This window comes from Piliocolobus tephrosceles, chromosome 11 (assembly GCF_002776525.5).
Source record: "Piliocolobus tephrosceles isolate RC106 chromosome 11, ASM277652v3, whole genome shotgun sequence".
NCBI lineage: Eukaryota > Metazoa > Chordata > Mammalia > Primates > Cercopithecidae > Piliocolobus > Piliocolobus tephrosceles.
In genome coordinates this window covers 113749575-113771762 of record NC_045444.1, presented here as the reverse complement: position 1 = coordinate 113771762, position 22188 = coordinate 113749575, and the positions used below count along the sequence as shown (strand labels likewise).

General features: G+C 40.4%; 1 protein-coding gene across 1 annotated transcript in view; it reads right to left on the bottom strand.

The window, feature by feature from the left end:
• Window positions 1-22188, bottom strand: part of COL4A3 (collagen type IV alpha 3 chain) — a 149301-nt gene that overhangs the window by 10883 nt on the left and 116230 nt on the right. Inside the window, exons 30-43 of the mRNA XM_023193878.1 lie at window positions 21850-22000; window positions 21383-21496; window positions 19803-19970; window positions 18463-18552; window positions 17969-18103; window positions 13090-13188; window positions 12258-12347; window positions 11456-11595; window positions 9352-9478; window positions 7777-7857; window positions 7291-7389; window positions 7037-7084; window positions 4492-4677; window positions 3532-3662 (exon numbers count right to left, since the gene is read on the bottom strand). Coding sequence (XP_023049646.1) covers window positions 3532-3662; window positions 4492-4677; window positions 7037-7084; window positions 7291-7389; window positions 7777-7857; window positions 9352-9478; window positions 11456-11595; window positions 12258-12347; window positions 13090-13188; window positions 17969-18103; window positions 18463-18552; window positions 19803-19970; window positions 21383-21496; window positions 21850-22000 — 1659 coding nt within the window. The remainder of the gene's footprint in view (window positions 1-3531; window positions 3663-4491; window positions 4678-7036; window positions 7085-7290; window positions 7390-7776; window positions 7858-9351; window positions 9479-11455; window positions 11596-12257; window positions 12348-13089; window positions 13189-17968; window positions 18104-18462; window positions 18553-19802; window positions 19971-21382; window positions 21497-21849; window positions 22001-22188) is intronic.

Below are 22188 nucleotides of genomic sequence, written 5' to 3'. Positions count from 1 at the left end.
CAGACTGGAGTGCAGTGGCATGATCTTGGCTTGCTGCAACGTCTGCCTCCCACATTCAAGTAATTCTCATGCCTCAGCCTCCTGAGTAGCTGGGATTACAGGCATGCACCACCACACCTGGCTAATTTTTGTATTTTGAGTAGAAACAGGGTTTCACCATGTTGGCCAAGCTGGTCTCGAACTCCTGACCTCAAATGATCTGCCCACCTCAGCTTCCCAAAGTGCTGGGATTATAGTAGTGAGCTACCATGCCTGGCCCAGAATGAAAATTATAATCATCTGTATTTATAATTGTTGCAAAGACAACAAAACCATTGTTGAGTTATAGCACCCAAGCATCATTCTAACTAAGCTAGCAGAGCCATAAATTACTCTTGACCATGATGATAGGAGAAGTAATGTCCAGGGATGGGAGTGTATAGGAGTTGTGAAGAGAGAGTATTTGACAGGCATATTTGACAAGGGTGCAATAATCTAAGCGGGAAGGAGGTGCTCTCTTCTTGTGAGGCTCACATGAACTGGTCTTATAGCCAGAAGATGCTCAAGCAAAGCCATAGAAGGAGGGAGGAGGGAGCAGGGCTTCTGAAAAGAGCTGTTTGTCAAAATGTATGCTAAATCTACTTTCATACTGTCCATATGAATTGAGTTAATGCTATTACCTGAGAATAATGGGCTTTGAAGGTCGTGAAAAGTGCCAAGAATAAAACTGGCCTTGAACCAGCTATCTTTGGAGCAAGAAGACCAAAGAAGGAACCATCTGATTGATTGGATAAAGTGTTGTTAAAAAAAGAAGAGAGAGAAAACAGAACCATCTGGTCAAGGACTTGCTGGCTTCTCATTTCTGCCTGTTCCTCTTGAGGCTAAGGTAACTATGAAAAAGAGCATGTTGCCAGGGTTATCCCTGGCAGCAGGAGGGAGCTGTTAAAGGCTGCAAGCCAGTTGAGACATCCATCAATAATTGTCTTTCAACTGTACGTATAGAAGCCTATGAATGACCATGAAATCACCAGAGGAGTTAAGTAAGATCATGTTTCCAAACCAAGCTTTATACATCCCAGTGTCCTTGGAAGGTCTTTAGATGTAACTGTGGATCAAATTGGCAACTTTCAAAGAATCATGGAGAACACAAGAGACACTTACAGACTGAAGATGGGCAAATATGTCATTTTTCAAAAAAAAAAAAAAAAAAAAAAACATTTAAAAGTAGATTCTGGAAATCAAATACCAAGACAGCTTAAGAGTGATTCCTAACAATGAGCTATGGCAAAGTACCTCATTATGTATCACTGATGAGGTTAGTAGAGGACAAAATGAGTTATACCATAGATGTTCTATACATTGACCATTTACATGGTAGAGAGAGCTGTGCCACGTGCCATGGTAGCTCTCTCTACCATGTTTTTGTGGCCAAAATGGCTGCTGCATAGAGGAACAAAGATAGATTTAAAGCTTGGTGAATGGCCACGTCGAAAGGCAGTTCATTAAGGGATTAATTCCAGCTTGTAGAGAGAGAACTCTGGGCACAAAGAGCTGCTTTTTAAGTGTTTCTTGGATCAGCAAGTGATGTCCTCCCTCTTCTTAGTCTAGAAAACCAGACCTCCATTACCTGACTCCTGCTTAGCCCTCTAGACTCCTCTCAAGGTGTCCTCATTCCCACCTCAGCTCCAGTAATAGAGTTGTGTGTTTGTCACTCACACACACCCATTGTCATTTTGCTCAGAAAGCTCCCTTCCTCCACCCCACCCATACCCCTGCTTTTCTTATTTTCTTAGATAACTCCTATGCATCTGTCAAGACTCAGACCAGGCATCAGTCTCCTCGGGGAGGGATCTTTCCTGAGCGTCTTCCCTCTACAGTCTGGATTAAATACTCTTCCTCTGTGTCCCCATAGCCTCCTGCATTCTTCCTACCACACAGTGTGAAAATGGCCTGTCTCTGTGCCTATCACGCTCACTTTATTGTGGTCTGCTCTAGGGCAAAGGACTGTAGCTTTTTGTTTTTCTATCCATTGGTACAGAGTAGACACTCAGTTATGATCCCTGAGTCACATTCATCTATTCAACATCTGTCTCCAAGGATTTGATGTAGACAGAGGGATCAGCTCATCTAATATGCTGCTAAGAGAAAGCTAGGGATGACAGCTGTGGTGTTGAGAGAGAGAATATGAATTGAGAGATCACAGGCTGGGCGCACAGGCCTAAATGAATAAGACAATGTCTAAGATTGATACATGTAAAAATTCTACACTTAAGTCCCAAATAAACATCAATAACAACAAGGTAGGCAAGAAATAATGGAGAAAACTTAGTAGCAGTTCATGAGGAAAAGGCATGGCCTTTAGTTGATTACAAGCGCAATGTGGAGACAAGCAGGTCAGTCCAGTGGCCCAAGTGGAATTTTAGGTCTGATTCCTAAAATGACGACGTTCCAGACAGTAGACTCATCTGTCCTTTTGCCACTCACTGGGGTATTGACTTCTAACTTGTGGAGGGCATTCATTCCAGAGGCTATATTTTTTAGGGCAATAATGAGAAACTAGGGTGTATTCAGTACAGAGGCAAAGCTGATAAATGGTTAAACTGAATTTGAAAGAACCAAGTATTTATCCAGGAATAAAATAGTTGGAAAGAAATGGCAGTTAGCTAGAAACATTAGCAGGCATTTGGGGGGCAGAAAATAAATAGGCATTTACAGGAGAAAGCAGAAAACTTCAGAAGCATATAAGTAGAGGAAAAAGTGACAGTGTCATTTAGAAGGATTCTGAACTCCTAGCTGCTTTTTGAAGATTCCATCACTGGACTTGTTCAGGGTCTAAATAAGCAAGGGTCTAGAATGCTGTAGAGGGGAGTCCCTTACAGACCAAAGTTTTGGAGGCCTCTTAGAGGCCACATCATTCCACCTCTGAAGATTTTTTTATTTTCAGAAACTTTTGGACTGTGTTCCCTTAGGCATACTGCACAGATGCATCAAAAATTGTAAATTTTTGCTGCTTCCAGGCCCATCTGATCTGGCAATTAATTTATAAGAGTATAATAGTACTCTTGTACTAACAGTAAGTCAATGTTAATGATATGGTTTGGCTGTGTCCCCACCCAAATCTCATCTTGAATTGTAGTTCCTATAATCCCCACATGTCCTGGGAAGGATCCAGTGGGAGGTAATTGAATCATGGGGGTGGTTCCCCCATGCCATTCTCATGATAGTGAGTGAGTTCTCATTAGATCTGATGGTTTTATAAGGGGCTACCCCCTTCACTTGGCACTCATTCTGTCTCCTGTTGCGGTGTGAAGAGGTGCCTTCTGCCATGATTGTAAGTTTCTTGAGGTCTCCCCAGCCATGCAGAATTATGAGTCAATTAAACTTCTTTTCCTTATGAATTACCCAGTCTTGGGTATGTCTTTATTAGCAGCATGAGAATAGACTAATACAGTTAACAATATCGACAATATATGATATAATGTACAATATAAGAATAATTATAATAAGTGGATATTAAATTGATAATGAGTCAAAATAATTATCCATACTCACCAGATGACCTGGTGGTCCCATGTCTCCTACAGTTCCAGGTGGACCTTTTGGGCCAGGGTGGCCCATAGACCCTTTGTCTCCTTTTATGCCTATTACGTGACTCCCTGGAGGTCCAGGGGGACCAGGCTCACCTGAATTCATGAAAAGTCTGTCAGTATTGCCAGCCGGGGAGCTTCGAAGGTTCTACCTATCAGTGATTGTTTCTAATGAAGTATAAACCCTTCACTTAGCATTACCACAAACATTCTTTCCCCGGGGCATGTGATGGGATTGTGGTAAAGACAGGATGAGATGATGCCAGTGAAGCACTTGGCACCCACCAGCAGGATCTGCTTCTCCCCAGTGAGGGTCTGTTACAGCAGAGTCTGTGCCTGCTTCCCTAGAGCCTAGCCCAGCTCTAGGGATTCAACAAATAGAGTTGAATGAATGCATCACTGTCCTTTAGGCTAATTAATTATTATTATTTTTTGAGACAGTTTTGTTCTGTTGCCCAGGCTGGAGTGCAGTGGTGCAATCTCAGCTCACTGCAGCCTCTGCCTCCCAGGTTTAAGCGGTTCTCCCATCTCAGCCTCCTGAGTAGCAGAGATTACAGGCACGCACCACCAAGCAAGACTGGCTAATTTTTGTATTTTTTAGTAGAGACAGGGTTTCACCATGTTGGCCAGGCTAGTCTTGAACTCCTGACCTCAAGTGATCCACCCGCCTTGGCCTACCAAAGTGCTGGGATTATAGGCATGAGCCATTGCGTCCAGCCAGGCTCATTGATTTACTGACTACGCATCCCTCAAACAGGTTACCTTGCCTTGACAATTGCTGGGTGTGGGAACCATGGGTAGACGGGGAATGGAGATGACCACAGGGAAAGAAGAAGCAACAAGGTAACGTGAGGAGGAGGTTGAAAACTTTTGAGGTCAAACATGATTTTTGTTCTTTTATGCTATTTAAAAGTAAACCCTCTACCTGGGCTTCCTCTTAAGCCTGGTGGACCATGATTTCCTTTCTGGCCAGGGATAATTGCACCGGGCAGACCTGGTGGCCCTGGGAATCCTTCTATGCCTGTGGGCCCTCGAGGCCCAGCATCTCCCATGGCCCCTTTTCTGCCAGGGAGGCCAGGAAAACCTGGGGATCCCCTGTCTCCTTTAGCTCCTGCAAAGAAGAAGGCTTAATAAGTTTCTTTAATGGCCATATGGTTGGGTTAGAGTTCTTGGCTATCTTTAATAATGTAAGTACTTTGCTTAAAAGTGTTCAGATTCAGAATATATATTTCTAAAATATATATTTTATAATATATTGCTGGCAAATGCAATATAGAGCTACAAAAACTGAGTTGAGACTCAGTGTGTCTCCAACTAGCTGTCCGATCTTGGCAAATTCACTTCAGATTTACTTACTATTACAAATTTTGATTTTCTTATTTTAAAAATGGAGGTAATACCTGTTCTAGCTAATTATTGCAGATCAAGTGAGATAACATACAAACATAAAAGCATGTCATAAGCTCTAAAGTGTCATATAAATGTAAGCCGCAGTTACTATCAGCTGATGAACTTAATCATGTTGACATTGTTGAGTCACTGATAATCCGTTAGAGCATAAGAAGCTAAACGGCATAGCACTGATGTGTGCATCTGAAGTATTATCCAGCTAAACCCAGACAAAGGAGCAACAAAATTGTAGTCTTTATTCTGTCCTTTCGCTAACTTCCCCACACATCCCCCATAATAGGAATAGTAGTGGCAGGAGGTTTGGATTTACCAAAGACCCCCCAAAAAGGTCACAAGTTAATACTAACATTTTTCATCTTAGAAAACCTTCAAGAAATTGTGCTTTGACATTCATGAATGAAAAATATTGTAGGAAGTGAAAATAATGTCTCCCTCTTCTCTCCCATCTCTGTGTTATTCTAGAAGCAGTAAATGGCATGAAAACAGGAGATAGATGTACAGAAGGAGAGGGAGAAAGAAAGGGAGGCTAATAGCTCAGGGGAGGGCTTGGGGAGTTGTTATATAGTGAAGACTTACAATGAAAATAAAATTGATGAATATTGACTATCTAGCCCTATATCTATTCACATCCTTTAGCTTTTTAATACCTGTAATTTATGCTTTTAAAAGAAAGTGCTTAGATGACTTCAGTTCACTCCAAGCTTTGTAATACTGTATTTGCATGGCAGTGACCTGAAGCACCAAGATGGCTTGGATTATATATTTCATGTTCATTAGAATGATTACGTACTCTGCAATATGATTTCATTTTATGATTTTGGAGAATAAACTAATTAAAAGGATTCATACCTTCCAAGTCTCAATGAACTCTTCTCCATATTTAGTTATCCTAGAGGGACTGAGGTGCATAATCATTCACTTACATAATTAGGCTATTGGTTAGTTTTAAGGCTTTTAAACCTAAGGTATGATCGTTTTATACCAAATTTTATTTCCACTTAAAAGCTAGTGTTCTCATTCCAAATGGTTAAACTGTGAGTTAGCCTGGGAACATGAAGAGCAACTCTCCTTTTGACCACAATTCTAAAGCTACACTGTGGAACAGGAAAAGCCTTCGTGCTCATTGGGAAAGGAGAGGTCTGAGAGAGGTGGGAAGACTGAGCTCAACCAAAAGAACAATCAAACCAGTAAGAAACAAATGGGAGAGAACAGCTCTTGTCTACTTTTACACTTTAACTGTTTTGTCAAAGGTGGTTCCTGCCCAACTGAGTTTCTCATTGGCATCGAGCTATTCTTTGCTGGTTCGCAGGAGCATCAGTAACTAGGGCCCTTCAGTGTGCTAGGCCTCTTTGCTAATGAAATGCTCCCATTCATAGGACCCGTGGCTGAGACGGGTCAATGAAATGTGCAAACAATCTGATGTTACTCCTGGAAGGTTTGACTAGAAAATGGAAAAGAGTTGAAAGAAGCTGTTTATCTTGTAAAGCACTGATGTGAGAAATCCAGACTTGTGGCCTGCCAAACAAAAAACTTGTAAATACTCTGAATGACGTGTTCAGTAAACTGCCATGTCTGAGATGTTGAGAGAATCTCTGGGTAGCCTTTAATAAACAATAGCATGGACCGCAAGCTGGATCTGGGAGTTGGAATCAGACCTAAGCAGATATAGTTGGGAAAGGATTTGGATTACTCCTGTGCCTCAGAACAGCAGGGACAGATGCTCACTGAGAACCTATCATTTCCACCTTCACCTTTTAGGAGGTGGTACCTTTAAACCATGCTAACAACAGCAAGACATATACAGAAGAATCCTTTTTACTTTTCAAGACTTTCTTAGTAGGAAATTCCAAAATTGAATCAGAGTTACTAATTCATTCCATTTGTTGTGATGGTAATAAGTAAACATTTAAAATTGAAGACCAAGATGATAAATATCCTTCTATATTGCCATTGGAACATCTTTAATTTGCTAGGTTAAGCTTATTTATATTTCAAGCATGTTCAACTGCTTTCTCTCCTTGAAAATGTGTACCTTAGGACAGGGAAGAAGAACTGCTTACCTTGAGCACCCGGGTTCCCTCTTGGGCCTGGAGGGGCCCCCAATAAACCTGAAAGAGATAATCTTGGCATGTTAATATTTGGTCAATTTCATTATATTATATGTCTATGACAGAAGTTTAGTACACACCAAAAACATGTTAAAGATAATCAGTTCTATCGGAGAAAAATCTTTAGAGCAGCAAAGGATTACACTATTACTAATGATTCTATCCAAAATAAAACTAGTGGATCAAAGATAATGAGCAAGTTGTACCCGTTTCTCCCTTTTCTCCGGCTGGACCAGGAATTCCATCACGTCCTTGGTCACCTCTTACACCCATTGGTCCAGGAGACCCTGGGAATCCTGGAAGACCTGGAAAAAAAAAAAGCCTAAAACTATGATATACAAAAAGAGGATTTATTTCTTGCCAATGGCCTAATGGGAATACCAGGGAGATGTGTGGAATTGTGTTAAAGAGGCTGTTTTTCAGAACTGTAGCTATGTGAAGCTATGTTCCTAGGGAGAACCATGTACAGATTACTATTATCATGAGGAGTATCAGTTTGGAATAGGTTGCTAAATATTTGAATTAAATAGATAGAAATATCTAACCTCATTTTTTTTTTTTTGCATTTCTGTCTGGATACTGAGTCACTAGGAGCTACCTTCTATAGAGTAGTAGCTTTACAGAAATCCAAACCTCAGGAGAAAGTGTGCCTCCCACATGAAAAGGAAAGAGAGAAAGTACAAAAATGAAACCTGGAGGGCCTTTGATTCCTGGAGGGCCCGGGAAGCCTTTGATTCCTTTAAAACCCAAATCGCCATGAGGACCTGGCCTTCCTAGAAATGAAGAGAGGGGAAGGAAGAAAAAAGATCACCAAAAGCTAAATGATCACAACAGTGACCGAAACAGTCTGTTTTTATAGTCAACCATGCTCAGGCTGGCCTTAAGGAAGCTCTCTTGTTGCAAAGTCACCCCATGGTTTTGTCCAGGCTGCTATTTTCCCAGAGAACCACATGCAGAGATGTGTCAAATCACTTTCAAAGATGTGTGTACACCAACCACAAGCACCACTCAATATGCAATTTTATTTTAATTGTCAGTTAAATGCAAATTTATTGAAACTTTCTGTATTTGAACAGGTAGTTTATTGTATTTAAGTAAGACCTGAATCTGCAACCTAACAGTTTCACAGTTGTTTTTAATAAAACAAAACCCTAAACCTGAATTGTAAGCTAATAAGCAAGAAAGCCACAATTCAATCCAGAAATGGGTTCAAAAAAGAGTCACCGGCCGGGCGCGGTGGCTCAAGCCTGTAATCCCAGCACTTTGGGAGGCCGAGACGGGCGGATCACGAGGTCAGGAGATCGAGACCATCCTGGCTAATATGGTGAAACCCCGTCTCTAATAGAAAATACAAAAAACTAGCCGGGCGACGAGGCGGGCGCCTGTAGTCCCAGCTACTCGGGAGGCTGAGACAGGAGAATGGCGTGAACCCGGGAGGTGGAGCTTGCAGTGAGCTGAGATCCGGCCACTGCACTCCAGCCTGGGCGGCAGGGCAAGACTCCGTCTCAAAAAAAAAAAAAAAAAAAAAAAAAGAGTCACCGCACGGTGTTGTAGTTTGAATTGTGTTGTTCCCAGATTCATATGTTGAAGTCCTAACCTTCAGTACTTTGGAACGTGACTCTGTATTTGGGGATAGGGCTGGTAAAGAGGTAACTAAATTAAAATGAGGCCAGTAGGGTGGACCCTAATCCAATATCGTGTGGTGTCTTTATAAGAAAAGAAGATTAAGACACTTGGAAAACACAGGAAGAAGATAGCCATCTACAAGCCAAGAACAGGGGCCCTAGAAGAAACCAATGCTGCTGACAGCTTGATCACAGACTCGGAGCTGCTGGAACTGTAAGAAAATAAACGTCAGTAGTTTAAGCCACCTCATCACTTCTCAGCCTTCTGGCTAACATCAAGTGTAGTTTAAGCCACCTAGTCTGTGGTATTCACTATGGAAGACTGAACAAACTAATACAAATATCACGATTGTACAGCGGCTAACATTTTGTATCCTTGGGCTGAATTTGAGACAGTTCTCCAAAGTGTTGTTTATAGGAACATATTTTTATATTTCAGTCCACCAAATGGGCTGATTAGTAAAATTGGGCTCTCTTAATGAATTCCCTGTTTCTTAGTGTGTTAGAATTTGAAGTTCAAAGTTGAATAAAAGCAACTGCAGCATAAAAGTATAAATAGCTTTCTGTTTACCGCAGTGATTTCAGGAGGGCTATACGCTGAGTAATGCTTCCAGCTTTTAGAATTGTAAACCCAAACCTTACCTGGGAGGCCAGGACTTCCAGGACTTCCATGGGCTCCCTCAGGTCCAGCAGGCCCCGAATGTCCAGGTGGGCCAGGTTGCCCCATTTCTCCTTTCTTTCCCATTTCACCCGGCAGTCCTGGATCCCCCTTAAATGTAGTCAAATACCTTTAAAATTCTCATATAAGCAGGATATGTGGTTAGAATTCAGCGTAAACTTTATTCACTAATTCTTTCATTCATTCGTCAATTCATATTTAGTATCTGCTATCTGCCAGCACTGTGATAGGTGCTGGGAATAAGATGGCCACATGGTTTATGGAGCCCAGTGCAAAATGAAAATGCAGCTTCCCTTAAAACTTAAAGCGAATTTCAAGACAGCAACAGCATAGCATCAGACCAAGTGTGGAGGCCCTTCTTAGCACAGGACCTCTGTGACTGCACTGGTAGCAAACCCAGGAAGCTGGCTTTTACCAGGATATAATGGTAACCTATATAGCTTTATGGTTTACACAGCCCCTGCCTTCATGGAGCTTCAGAGACCAGTAAGTAGATAGATATTAAATAATCATACAAATATATAATTGCAAATTGTGATGAGTAGCTGGGAGTAAGAAAGAAATAGACTAAATAAAGATGTATCCTACAAATACTATGCATGCAAATATGTCAATCACATGTTTTAAAAACCTTCCAATGATTTAATGTTCATTAAATCTTCACTTCAGTTTTAAGACCAACCAGAACATACAGGTTTGGTAAAGATTTACAAAATTTCCATGGTAGCCACTTAAAATATACTACTCTGTTACTCTCATTTTGCTGACATGATAAAACCAGCTGATTTTGTGTTCAATGCACAGTTCTAAAAATTTATTCTGGTGGTTACCTGGTGAAAACTTTAAATCTAAATGATTTATCAGTTAACTGAGTGTGAAGTCAAATAGGATTTCTCGTTGAGCAAATATCTCAGTGGAAGCAATCTCAGGTTTTCTGAGGACTTAATCTAAATATAAAGAACAAAGACATTTGTCTGTGCTCCAAGTGAAAAAACAGTTGCTTTCTTGGGTCTGTGTAGTGTCTAAATTTTTTTCTTGTTTTAGCAATTACTGATGGAGACTATAGCTGGTGGAAATATTTAGGAAAGGTGATATTTTATTGTCTCCAAAAAGAGGGAGAAGGTTCCCTAAGTAATAATTTTTATATGTTGGAGTCATATACTGTTGAAAACCTAAAAATCTAAATCTGAAAAATAGACTCTCCCCTACAAAAACATTTTCAAACATTTCACATTTAGTTTCAAAAGGTTGCTGGGCTTCCTGGGATCTCGTAGATTTTCCCACTGGTCCATGGAATCCCATGTTAGTAACCTCTGCTTATAGGAACTTCTATTAATCATTCTCTTGTGGTCTATGTCTGGCTTTTAATGTGAGAGCTGTACTCAGAAAATTGGGAAGAGAATAAACCTAAGAAAGCCACTGAGCCCTATTGAAACATTTGGTTGCTGCTTTGTATAACACCGTAGTAAAAAAAGGGCTTTAACATCCAACCTCAATTTGACAGAGCACGAACACTGAAAACATTGAAACAAGATTGAGTATTTCCATTCCATTACACAGAAAAAGTTCTAAAACAAGAAAGATAAATGTATGTATCTTAGGATTTTGTTCGCTTTCTAATGATGCTGTAAAGTTATTTTATTTTGTATCTTTTGTTAGTCTTAGTAAGACAAGTGTTTTTTATTAGAAGGTTTGGAAATTTATTTTTCTAAGTCTGCATGAGATGAGTACAGCAGAAATGGGCCACTTTGTATCACAAGAAAAAAATTCACTGTCCCATCTGATTTTATGGGCCTGTAATCACTGCCGCCTTCTGGCAGCACACCTAAATTGCAGGGACAGTGTGGAAATTCCTTGGTGACTGAAAGAGGCTTTCAGAAGTTGACAGCTCTGTGACAGACAAGCATCCTCAGTTGTGGAGACAGGATTTTAAAAACCCAAATAACTGTCTGAAAGTATAGTAATAGTTTCAATTTTCTCTGCCTACACTGAATCTGGGTACTTGTTGGTATTTTTCAAGGCACTCACTCCACCACCAAAATGTAAATATTTCAGTGGCCTATATACCGTTGGTCCCGGTGGTCCTGGCCTTGTACCTTCTGAATAACCTGGCTCTCCCTTATCTCCCTGGAGACCGTGAATACCTGGGAGGCCTGGTCTTCCTGCTCGACCTGGGAATCCCAAAGTTCCCCTTTTTCCTTTAGAACCTGAAATTAGGGGGAAAACATCGAGTAAAATAGATAAACATGAGGATCTTGAAGTTTTCTACTTTTCAGTTTTGCATAAGTTTTCTCCCAAGAATGGCTTTTTCAGAATTGCAAATGCATCAGGTAGTTAACAATGGATGATTATTATATAACCTCAATATTTATTTTGTTCTCACCCATATTCTAATTGCACACTGTGCATTTGTCTAATAGCAAATCTAGTTTTGTTGTTGTCGTTGGTTTTTATTGAGATGGAGTCTCACTCTGTCGCCCATGCTGGAGTACAGTGGCATTACCTCAGCTCACTGCAACCTCCACCTCTTGGGTTCAAGCGATTCTCCTGCCTCAGCCTCCTGTGTAGCTGGGACTACAGGTGTGCACCACCACGCCCAGCTAATTTTTTTATATTTTTAGTAGAGATGGGGTTTCACCATGTTGGCCAGGCTGCTCTCAAACTCCTGACTTCAGGTGATCCGCCTGTCTCAGCCTCCCACAGTGCTGGGATTACAGGCATGAGCCACTGCACTTGGCTCCGCAAATCTAGTTTTTTAATATAAGTTTTCTACCAAGTGGAAAACCAAAACAGTACACAACACAGAAAATCTGGAATCCTCACCCATCATGAGCTTGTGGGCTCGTAACAGGACCTTATGCATTATTACCTGGCATGCCCATGTTCCCCATGCTTCCTGGTATACCACATAGTCCTGGTTCTCCGGGATTCCCAATGCTGCCCAAATCTCCTCTGGGGCCTTCAGAACAAATAAATAGTTATTGCCCTGAACAGTTTCTGGTCATAGTATGTGTTTAATAAATACTTGTTGCTTGCATGCATGAATGAATCCAGAACAGCCAGACCAGCTGGTTTAGGCATTGTCTAGCTGTCCTTTTTCCTTCAAATAAGGAGGGAACTAGGGACCCGGAACATGTAAAACTAAAGAAAGTTAGATTCTTGTCAGCAGGCCTCGGTTTCAAACACTAAAATCATCCCAGGACCAACACCAGCAGGAAAAAGTGGGCTCCTGCAACCATATGGTAATATATTTCCAACTGCATCCTGAAGTGTTATTGCCATATAATATATTTTGTTACTGAGGTGGTTATGGGAATGGTGGGATACTTCGAATTATTTAAAAATTATTTTGTAAACTCAGTTACTTGCTTTAAAAAGGAAAGATACAAACCTGAAAACTTCTAAGGCATTCTCTAATTTTCATCTCTGATATGTGATATGGTGATGAATTATAATTTATAATACATATCAGCAATTTCAGAATGAAATTTTGAGGACAAAATGGAACTATTTGTAGATTAATATAAGTTAACTACACAGCAACTATCAACACCTTCTTGTTCATTTAGTAGCAAATTTTGCTGGAACACTATCAGAATAGAACTGATACTTAAACCCAATAAGTCTAGAAACAACTTTTATTACTTTAGATGTAGGAAAGTGTAAAATGTGATATTTTTCTATTTGATAATCAGCTGTACCTGGTGGTCCTGCTGGTCCAGGTAGTCCTTTGAGGCCTTTTAAACCTGGCATCCCTGGAACGCCTCTGTTTCCTTTCTCACCTGGATTTCCTGCGAATCCTAAAGTTAGAAACCAGGTATTAACAAGAAAATTAGCCAGGTGTGGTGGCAGGTGCCTGTAATCCCAGTTAGGTGGGAGGCTGAGGCAGGAGAATCACTTGAACCTGGGAGACAGAGGTTGAAGTGAGGTGAGATCGTGCCACTGTGCTCCAGCCTGGGCGACAGAGCGTGACTCCATCTCAAAAATACCCCCCCAAAACAAAAAACCACGTATCAAAAATGCAGGTTAAAATTTTGTCAGACCCATCCACATCCTGATTTAAACCAATGGCATATTATTGTAGTACAGCGTAGCATATATGTTAAGAGCATGGGAAGATTTGGGCTTCTATCTTTTAGAGAAGAGGATTAAATGAAATAATATGTGTCAGGCATTAGCACAGTGCCTGGCATAAGGTATTCCTCAGTGAACACTAGCAATGATCTTAATATGTACTCTTTAAAACAACATTTTAAGAATTAGCAGCCTAAATACCTCTTCATTTTTTAATAGCAAAGTATTATGCACTACACTATTTTCATCTAGATGATTCTATTCTTAATCCATGTATTAAAATTATAATTTATTATTAGGTAAGTCAAAGGCCAGAATCACACTGTCAATCAGTTAATAACACTTGGATTTGAATCCAGTTCTGCACATGTGGAAAACTTGTCAACGTCCCAGGAAACCATTCTACTTTCCCTAAAACGTGACTTTGATCATACTCTTCTCCTTTTCATAAATAGTCATAGGGCTGGGTGCGGTGACTCATGTCTGTAATCCCAGCAGTTTGGGAGGCTGAGGTGGGTGGATCATTTGAGGTCAGAAGTTCGAGACCAGCCTGGCCAACATGGTGAAACCCCATCTCTGCTAAAAATATCAAAATTAGCTGGTTTGATGGCACACACCTGTAATCCCAGCTACTTGGGAAGCTGAGGCAAGAGAATCACTTGAACCTAGGAGGCGGAGTTTGCAGTGAGCCGAGATTGTGCCATCATACTCCAGCCGGGGTGACAGAGCGAGACTCCGTCTCAAAATAAATAAATAAATAGTCACTGGATCTATTACCTACAGAGTAAATTGCAAACTCCTTCGGCAGCATGAAGCATTCTACAATCTGTCTATGGCCTGCCTTTGTGCTTTTTCTCAAGCAGATTCACTTCCCTTGGCTCTTTTCCTGCATATGTACTTATTCATTCACATATGGATGGAGCATCTAATTAATAAATAGGTCTTGTGCTGAGCACCGGAGAGATAAATCATCATGTTCTCTTCCCCCAAGTTTTTAGTGTTTAACGGGAGACAGCCAAGTAAACAAATAATTATCATCCAGGCAGATAAACTCTGTACTAGAGTTGGGCACAATATGCTACAGGGAAGAATTTCTGGAAGAGGTAGTGTTTTTTAGCTCAGTCTTGAAGACCAAATGAAAACTAATTGGGTGAAGAAGGTCTGGAGTGAGACAGGATTCTCAGACAGTAAAATAGCATGTAGAAAAGAGTGATGAGTATCAGGGAGTTAGATTGTTTTGTTTTACAACCTTCGTTTTTTCCTTTTTTGTTGTTGATTGCAATCTGAAAAGATATATACTGTTTAGTCTGTTTGTTTACTTCAGTTTTTTAGGGGTTGGCAAAATACAGCTTTCAGGCTGAATCTGGCTTGGTTTTGTATGGCTTGCGAGTTAAGACAGGTTTTATTTATTTATTTATTTTTTTTGAGACGGAGTCTCGCTTTGTCGCCAGGCTGGAGTGCAGTGGCATAATCTCGGCTCACTGCAACCTCTGCCTCCCGGGTTCAAGTGATTCTCCTACCTCAGCCTCCTGAGTAGTTGGGATTACAGGTGTGTGCCACCATGCCTGGCTAATTTTTGTATTTTTATTAGAGTCGGGGTTTCACTATGTTGGCCAGGATGGTCTCAATCTCTTGACCTCATGATCTGCCCACCTCAGCCTCCCAAAGTGCTGGGATTTACAGGCGTGAGCCACCACGCCCAGCGGTTTTTACATTTTTAAAAGGTTGTTAAAAACAAAAGCAAAGAAGAAGATGCAACAGGGACCATATGTGATCCACAAAGCCTGAGATACTTACTCCCTGGCCTAAATGGAAAATGTTTATGGACCCATTATGTCTCTTCCCCCCACTAAACTGTAACTTTCATCATGACTAGGAAACTAAAGTCTGCTTTGTTCACCTCTGTATAATCAAGACATAGCAAAATGCCTAGTCCATAGGTATTACTAAGTAAGAAGTAATTATTGAGTACATAAATGTCATGCGGCTGGAGAGACAGGCCAAGTGCAAGTGGTGAATAAACTTGTATGTCAGTCTAAGAAGTTTCAATTCTCAAAGCACAGGGAGACTTGGAAAGATTTTAAGCTAAGAATTTTATTTGTTCATCTGAATCTTGTTTGACATTTAAATCCTCTTTCACGGAGGTTTCACTGACTATCCTAGTTGCTGTATTTTCTGCTTCCCTCTACTCCTGTGGAGCTCTGGCAGCACAGTAAAGAGGCCAAGTGTGAGGCCCGTCTCTGCCATTTCCTATCAGAGTGGCACTGGGCAAGTAACTTCACCTCCCTATTTCCCCATATGTAAAATGGGATGATTGCAATAGCAGTACCTACTCCTAGAGTTATGTATTTATTTATTTTTTGAGACAAGAGTCTTACTCTGTTGCCCAGACTGGAGTGCAGTGGCACAATCTCAGCTCATTGCAACCTTCACCTCCCAGGGTTCAAGCGATTCTCTTGCCTCAGCCTCCTGAGTAGCTGGGATTACAGGCGCTTGCCACCACACCCAGCTTATTTTTGTATTTTTAGTAGAGATGGGGTTTTGCCAGGTTGGCCAGGCTGGTCTTGAACGCCTGACCTCAGGTGATCCACCCGCCTTGGCCTCCCAAAATACTGGGATTACAGCTGTGAGCCACCATGCCCAGCCTACGCCTAGGGTTATTGTGAGGATTAAATGAGTCAATATTTGTAAAACTTGGGACAATACTTGCACATGGTAAATGTTCCTTAGGTCGTTGTTAAATCATATAGCATGCTAATTTGCCCCTTGTGTTCTTTATTATCTTTTTCTACATATGCCTAAGCCTCTCACGCAGACTCCTTGTGGAGAGGATAGTGACTTGTTATTGTGCTTCTCTATATATTCAATATCTCTTCCACATGTGAAGTGAATAGCTTTAAGTCAGAAATTCAGATTTAGGAAAAAAAAATGGATCATATTGAAATTAGGGAGGCCTAGATACAGGTTCTTTTTTTTTTTTTTTTTTTTTTTGTTATTCTTCAATCTGTGTCCCTTGGTTATGCATTTGAAAAGCCTGAAGAAAACATACAGAACAGCCTGGATGCATACTCTACTTTGAGTGAGTTTTGTTGGAAGCATAGAAATAGCCCCATAGCATGTGTCCTTCTGTACTTCACAAAAGGAATTCTTCAATTGCAAATTAGTACTCACAGCACATTTATACTGTGAGAGCCAAATTTCTGCTTATGTAGGCAGAGATATGCTATTCATATTTTTTCCAGAATGCTTCTAACACTACTTAAATAACCTAAAATAGTCTAGTGAAGTGGTGTCTATGCAGACAGTTTATAAGGACTGGAGATTGGTGCCAGTATTTTTTTTTTTTTTTCATATCTTGGCTTAGACTAGTCCTAGCAGAGTTTTATAAAAGTCACATTACTTTCTTTTCCAGTGCTAAAAATGAAATGCAATATTCTTTTTGTGCCAGAACTAAACTGTCTCTTCGACACCAGGTTAGATGGGGACTACCCAGAAGGCCTTTACTTCCTAACTTGCCAGTTAGTCAGCCTTTATATTGTGGTCTACAGCACCCTGTGCAGAATTTTTTTTTTTTTAGGTTTGGCAGTACATGTGAAGGTTTGTTACATCCTTATGTGCCACACATATAAATATTTGTTGAATACAGTCTCATTTCTCAAAAGTCATTTCAAATGTCTCAAAATTTAACATGGTTTTGCAACTGCAAACATATTTTTCTTTTATTGCGCTCTTGCTATGACACATTTTTCTTTTATTCCTTTCCTGCTATGAGAATCTGATCTGCAAATGTAGTATTTTGCCCAACAGTTCTCTGTCTTTCTAAAGTTGCTTGGGATTACATTTGGTCAAGAAGACCACAAGGGAAGGCTTCTGAAAGTTTAGTTTTATACTGGCTGCATTGATCATATCACAAAAACTACCAAAAAAGTGCCCAAATAACTTGAAATGATGTGAATGCATTTGAATTTTAGCTTAAGAACCACATCTAACAACAGTCTTTTAAAGGGTTACATTTTCATTGGAGCATTTCTTTTTAATAATTATTCTCCAAAGGATTTGGAACAGGAGAAGAAGTTTTTAGATGGAATCAGAAAATATTCTCCTGGTAGTCTACAGAATAAAGTTGAATTTGAGAAGGAGATTTCAACATCAGCCTGAAAAGTTTTATAATGTGGAATTTTTTTAAGGGTTTAATTTTCTCTATACTTGGCAAAGAGGGAGTTTTGAGGCTTATAATTTAAAAACTGACTGCTGATGATTTAAATATAGCAAATCAAAATGCAGAATTAACTTAGAAATAAAAATGTTACACATCGAGGAGGCAACATGTCATGGAAGGTGACTCAGTTCTAGTGCCTGCTCAGCCACCAACTGGCTGTGTGACAGGCAGGTAACTAAACACTGGTCCTCACTGTCCTTATTTGTCAATTAAAGGGATTTGCCTGGGTAATTTGTTAGCCCGAGAATCAGCTCTGATGTCCTGATTCCAAACAAGCAATTCTTTACCTTTGAGACCTGGTTCTCCTTTGTCCCCTATTACGTGGGATATCTGAGAAGGCCCGGGGTTTCCTTTATCTCCTTGTTCCCCCTTGGCTCCTGGGGTTCCTCTCTGGCCCTTTTCTCCTGGAATTCCAAGGCTCCCTAACAGACAGGAGTAACAACATCAGGTCCTTAATTCTTCAAGTAGTTCATAGGGATTAAAAAGTTGGCAGTGCTTACGATAAAACAGAAAAAAATCAAACAAAAAAGGCTAACAATGCTGAGAACTTGATAAATAGTTTCCCCATGCAGGCAGCCTCATAAGGGTAGTGGTATAAGCCTGCACGGAGAAAACAGGATTCCATTCACATGGAAAAAAGGAACACAGAAAACAGCAAAATCAAATACTGCTGCTCTCTCAAAACTATTTCTCCCTCCAAAGAAACATAACTTTTTTTGCTGCAAAATAAATGAACATTGTTTATGCTTCCTGCTATTTAGAAAGACATTCCATTACTTACCCCTCTGCCCTGGCATGCCTGGGTTCCCAGGGGGCCCCGGAGGGCCAGTGGCTCCAGGAAAGCCCATCATCCCAACCACTCCATCTTCACCTATGGAAACAAATTAGCACAAAGCAGCACATGTTGTACAGAGTGAGAAGAGCAAAATATTCCATATACTGAAATAAATTATACTTAGAAGTAGAGATTGGGAGTTGAAAAAAATGGCCTCTGTACATAGTAAAATTACTGTATTAGTCTAGGAGATGGGTCGGTAAATGGTCTTTTAAACTCATCTGTGTAGAAGTGATTGGTAGCAAATCATATGCATGGATAAGGATAGAATATGTGGAAGTTTTGGAGCATTCCATCCTCCCAGCCCCTGACCAGTCACTTTCTATTATATCCCTTCACTTTATTTTCTCCATAACACTTGTCTCAAATTGAACTTAGATTTTAAATATTTCTGTTATTGCTCCTCTACTATGAGAGGGGGAGACTTGTCTACCGACTGATGTGTCTCTAGGGCCTAGAAGAATGCTGGCATGTGATAGTAGCCCAATAACATGAATGAAAAGATAATGTGTCGATCAAGTTGTTTTAGCCTCTTTTCCGGAGGGGAGATCAGTGAAGTCCTTATGACATGAGGGAACAGAATATTCTCCCCAAACATATAAACAATAAACATAGCCATGAAATTAAAACAACTATACAGAAATATGATTAACAACTCTATGGCAACAAATAAGATAACTTAGAAAAAATGGACAAGTTTCTAGAGAAACAGAATACCAAAACTGATTCCAGAAGAAATAGAAAACCTGAATATACCTATAAGAAATGAAGAGACTGAATTAGTCATTTAGAGACTTCCCACAAAGAAATGCCCAGACCCAGATAACTTCACTGGTGAATTCTACCAAATGTTTAAAGAGCATCAATTCTTCACAAACTGTTCCAGAAAATACAAGAGGAGGAAACACTTCCCAGCTTGTTCTATCAGACCAGCATTACTCTGACACCAAAACCAAAGATATCACAAGAACATTACAGACCAATATCCCTTCTCAATATAAATGCAAAAATTCTCAACAAAATACTAGCAAACATATTATAGTAATGGTATATAAAAAGGATTACACAGCAAAAATAGCCACCTTCTGGGTAATTGTGAAATGTATTCATCTAGCCACCACCGTTTCCCTGCAACATGGCCCCTGGTTTCTTACAAATAATTTAGAAGGAAAACCTTGTATTAAGTAACATCGTAGCATCAAAAGCATATGTCTAGGTACAGTTGACAGAGCCACCTTAAGAGGAAGAGGAAATAAGAAGAAAAATAGAAACACAAAAAAGTATACCTGGTGGCCCTAAAATTCCTGGATTTCCTGGATATCCTTTTTGACCTGGTGGTCCCATCTCGCCTTGATGACCTGACATTCCTGGTGATCCAGTTTCTCCAGGAAATCCTGATCTATCCAAGCCTGGAATTCCTGGGTCTCCCTTTGGCCCCATTTTACCTCTTCTGCCTGTGTATGAATAAATGAATGAATGAATTTATTAACCCACAAATGCTTTCCCCTCCTAACTTCAGAAATACATACATATATATATTTTTAAGATGGAGTCTCCTTCTGTCTTCCAGACTGGATTGCAGTGGTGAGATCTCGGCTCACTGCAACCTCCGCCTCCCTAGTTCAAGTGATTCTCCTGCCTCAGCCTCCCAAGTAGCTGGGACTACAGGTATGCACCATAACGCGTGGCTAATTTTTGTCTTTTTAGTAGAGATGGGGTTTTGCCATGCAGGCCAGGCTGGTCTCGAACTCCTGACCTCAAGTGATCTGCCCGCCTCGGCCTCCCAAAGTGCTGGGATTACAGGCATGAGCCACAGAGCCCGGCCACTTTAGAAATATTTTATGGCTGTAAATATTTAGCTTTGTGATTTGGGGTAACTGCACACTTATGCCTGCACGCGTTTGTGTGTGTGTGTGTGTGTGTGTGTGTGTGTGTGTGTGTCTGTGTGTGTGCGCATGCGCGTGTATGTATTTAATGTCCCCTCTGTAAAATTTCTGAGCTCCCTTCTGGCTCTAACATTCTCTGCTCCAATTACTCATGCAGTAATACAAGTGTAGTCTTTATATCTATTTTCTAGTCCTGCAGACATATTCTGGGACTGCACCTTATGAATGCTGCTCACTCTGTATCCTGCAGAAGACATACAGAGCCATTCACGTAGAGGTAAGTCACTGGATGCCTCTGGAAACAATAATAATGCCACTGTAACAGTTAAGGTCTTGGTCAAAAATGTGTTTGTGAACATATAAGCAATATGATAGACCACAGACATTAAGTGATTCCTAAGTAAATTTTTCTAGGAATAGTTCATCAGATCTGATTGAGAGGATCCATAAACATACAGTAAGTTTTCCATCATCTGGAACATCTAGCCTGCATCATTTAGATTTATTTTCATGTTTTTTCTTTTATATTGTGTGTAAAACAATCAACTACATATTTTAGTTTATAAGTTTTTAAACTGGTATCATTGCATACATTTACCACATTTTAATAATAAGGATAAATTTACCACTTTAATATACTTATGAAAGTATTAAAAGTAAAATGTTTTCTGAGAATTTATATGTATCTAAATATATGTAAACACACACCAATCTCTCTCTGTCTTCAGCATTCATATTTTTCTTGCATAAAAGACACAAAGCAACTCACTATATTAACTTCAGGTTTCTTCCTTTATAGGTGGTACACACTACTGTGTGCAACAAACCCTGACAGCAAGGTTTACACTTCTGAAGTATTTCTCACTGAACAGTGGCCAGGACTTGTTGCTGGACAGTTCCCATGTTAAGCAGCAAAGCACAGAGCAGGAGTCTCATGTCTCCTGCCCATCTGGTGGCCAGTTTTGAGGCCCTCCTCCTACCTTGTTGCCCTTTCAATCCATTTAAGCCTGGAAGTCCTTGGGCTCCCCTAGGACCCTCTATGCACCTTCCTGGGGGTCCTTGTTCTCCAGGTGGTCCAGGCTGCCCTGGATCTCCTGCAAAAGAAAGCACACGTATATACCCAGGTGCTAGAACTTAAGGTCTTGGTATTGCTATAGCAATCATTCTTCTGTTAACTTTTTTCCCACCTATATCAGACCTATGTTTACTACCATTAATATACCTTTTGTAGAGGGCACTCATTTAAAAAGAAGGAAGGAAGAAGGAAAGAAGGAAGAAAGGTAGGGCAGGAACATTGGATGGGAAAATAATTAGGCTCTACAGATTCTATTTCTCGAACTAGAAATTTTATTTGAGAATTCTTCATTTCTAGAACACCTACACATTCAGTTTGCTGCCTTTTAGCAGAGCTCACAGCGGAGAAAAGTAATGACACTTGCTATTGTACCTCGTGGTCCATCAAGCCCTTCATTTCCTGGAGTTCCAGGGAGACCCGGAAGTCCAGGGAGTCCAATTTCTCCATGTTCCCCAGAATTGCCTCTTTCTCCTGGAAAACCTGGTGTTCCTGGTCCTCCAGGCATGGCTACTGCTGGTTCTCCCTATAGCACAGAAATTATGTTATTACTATATAGTGCCTCCAAATCCTCGCTGATACTGACTAGTCTCTGTTACGGAGGCTGTAAGTCCCTGTTGCACAGCAACCACCATGCCATCAACTTTCCTTTTTGAGCTCTAGTTGCTGACTTTTCTATAAGATTATATTTAATAACACTTCAGGATATGTAGC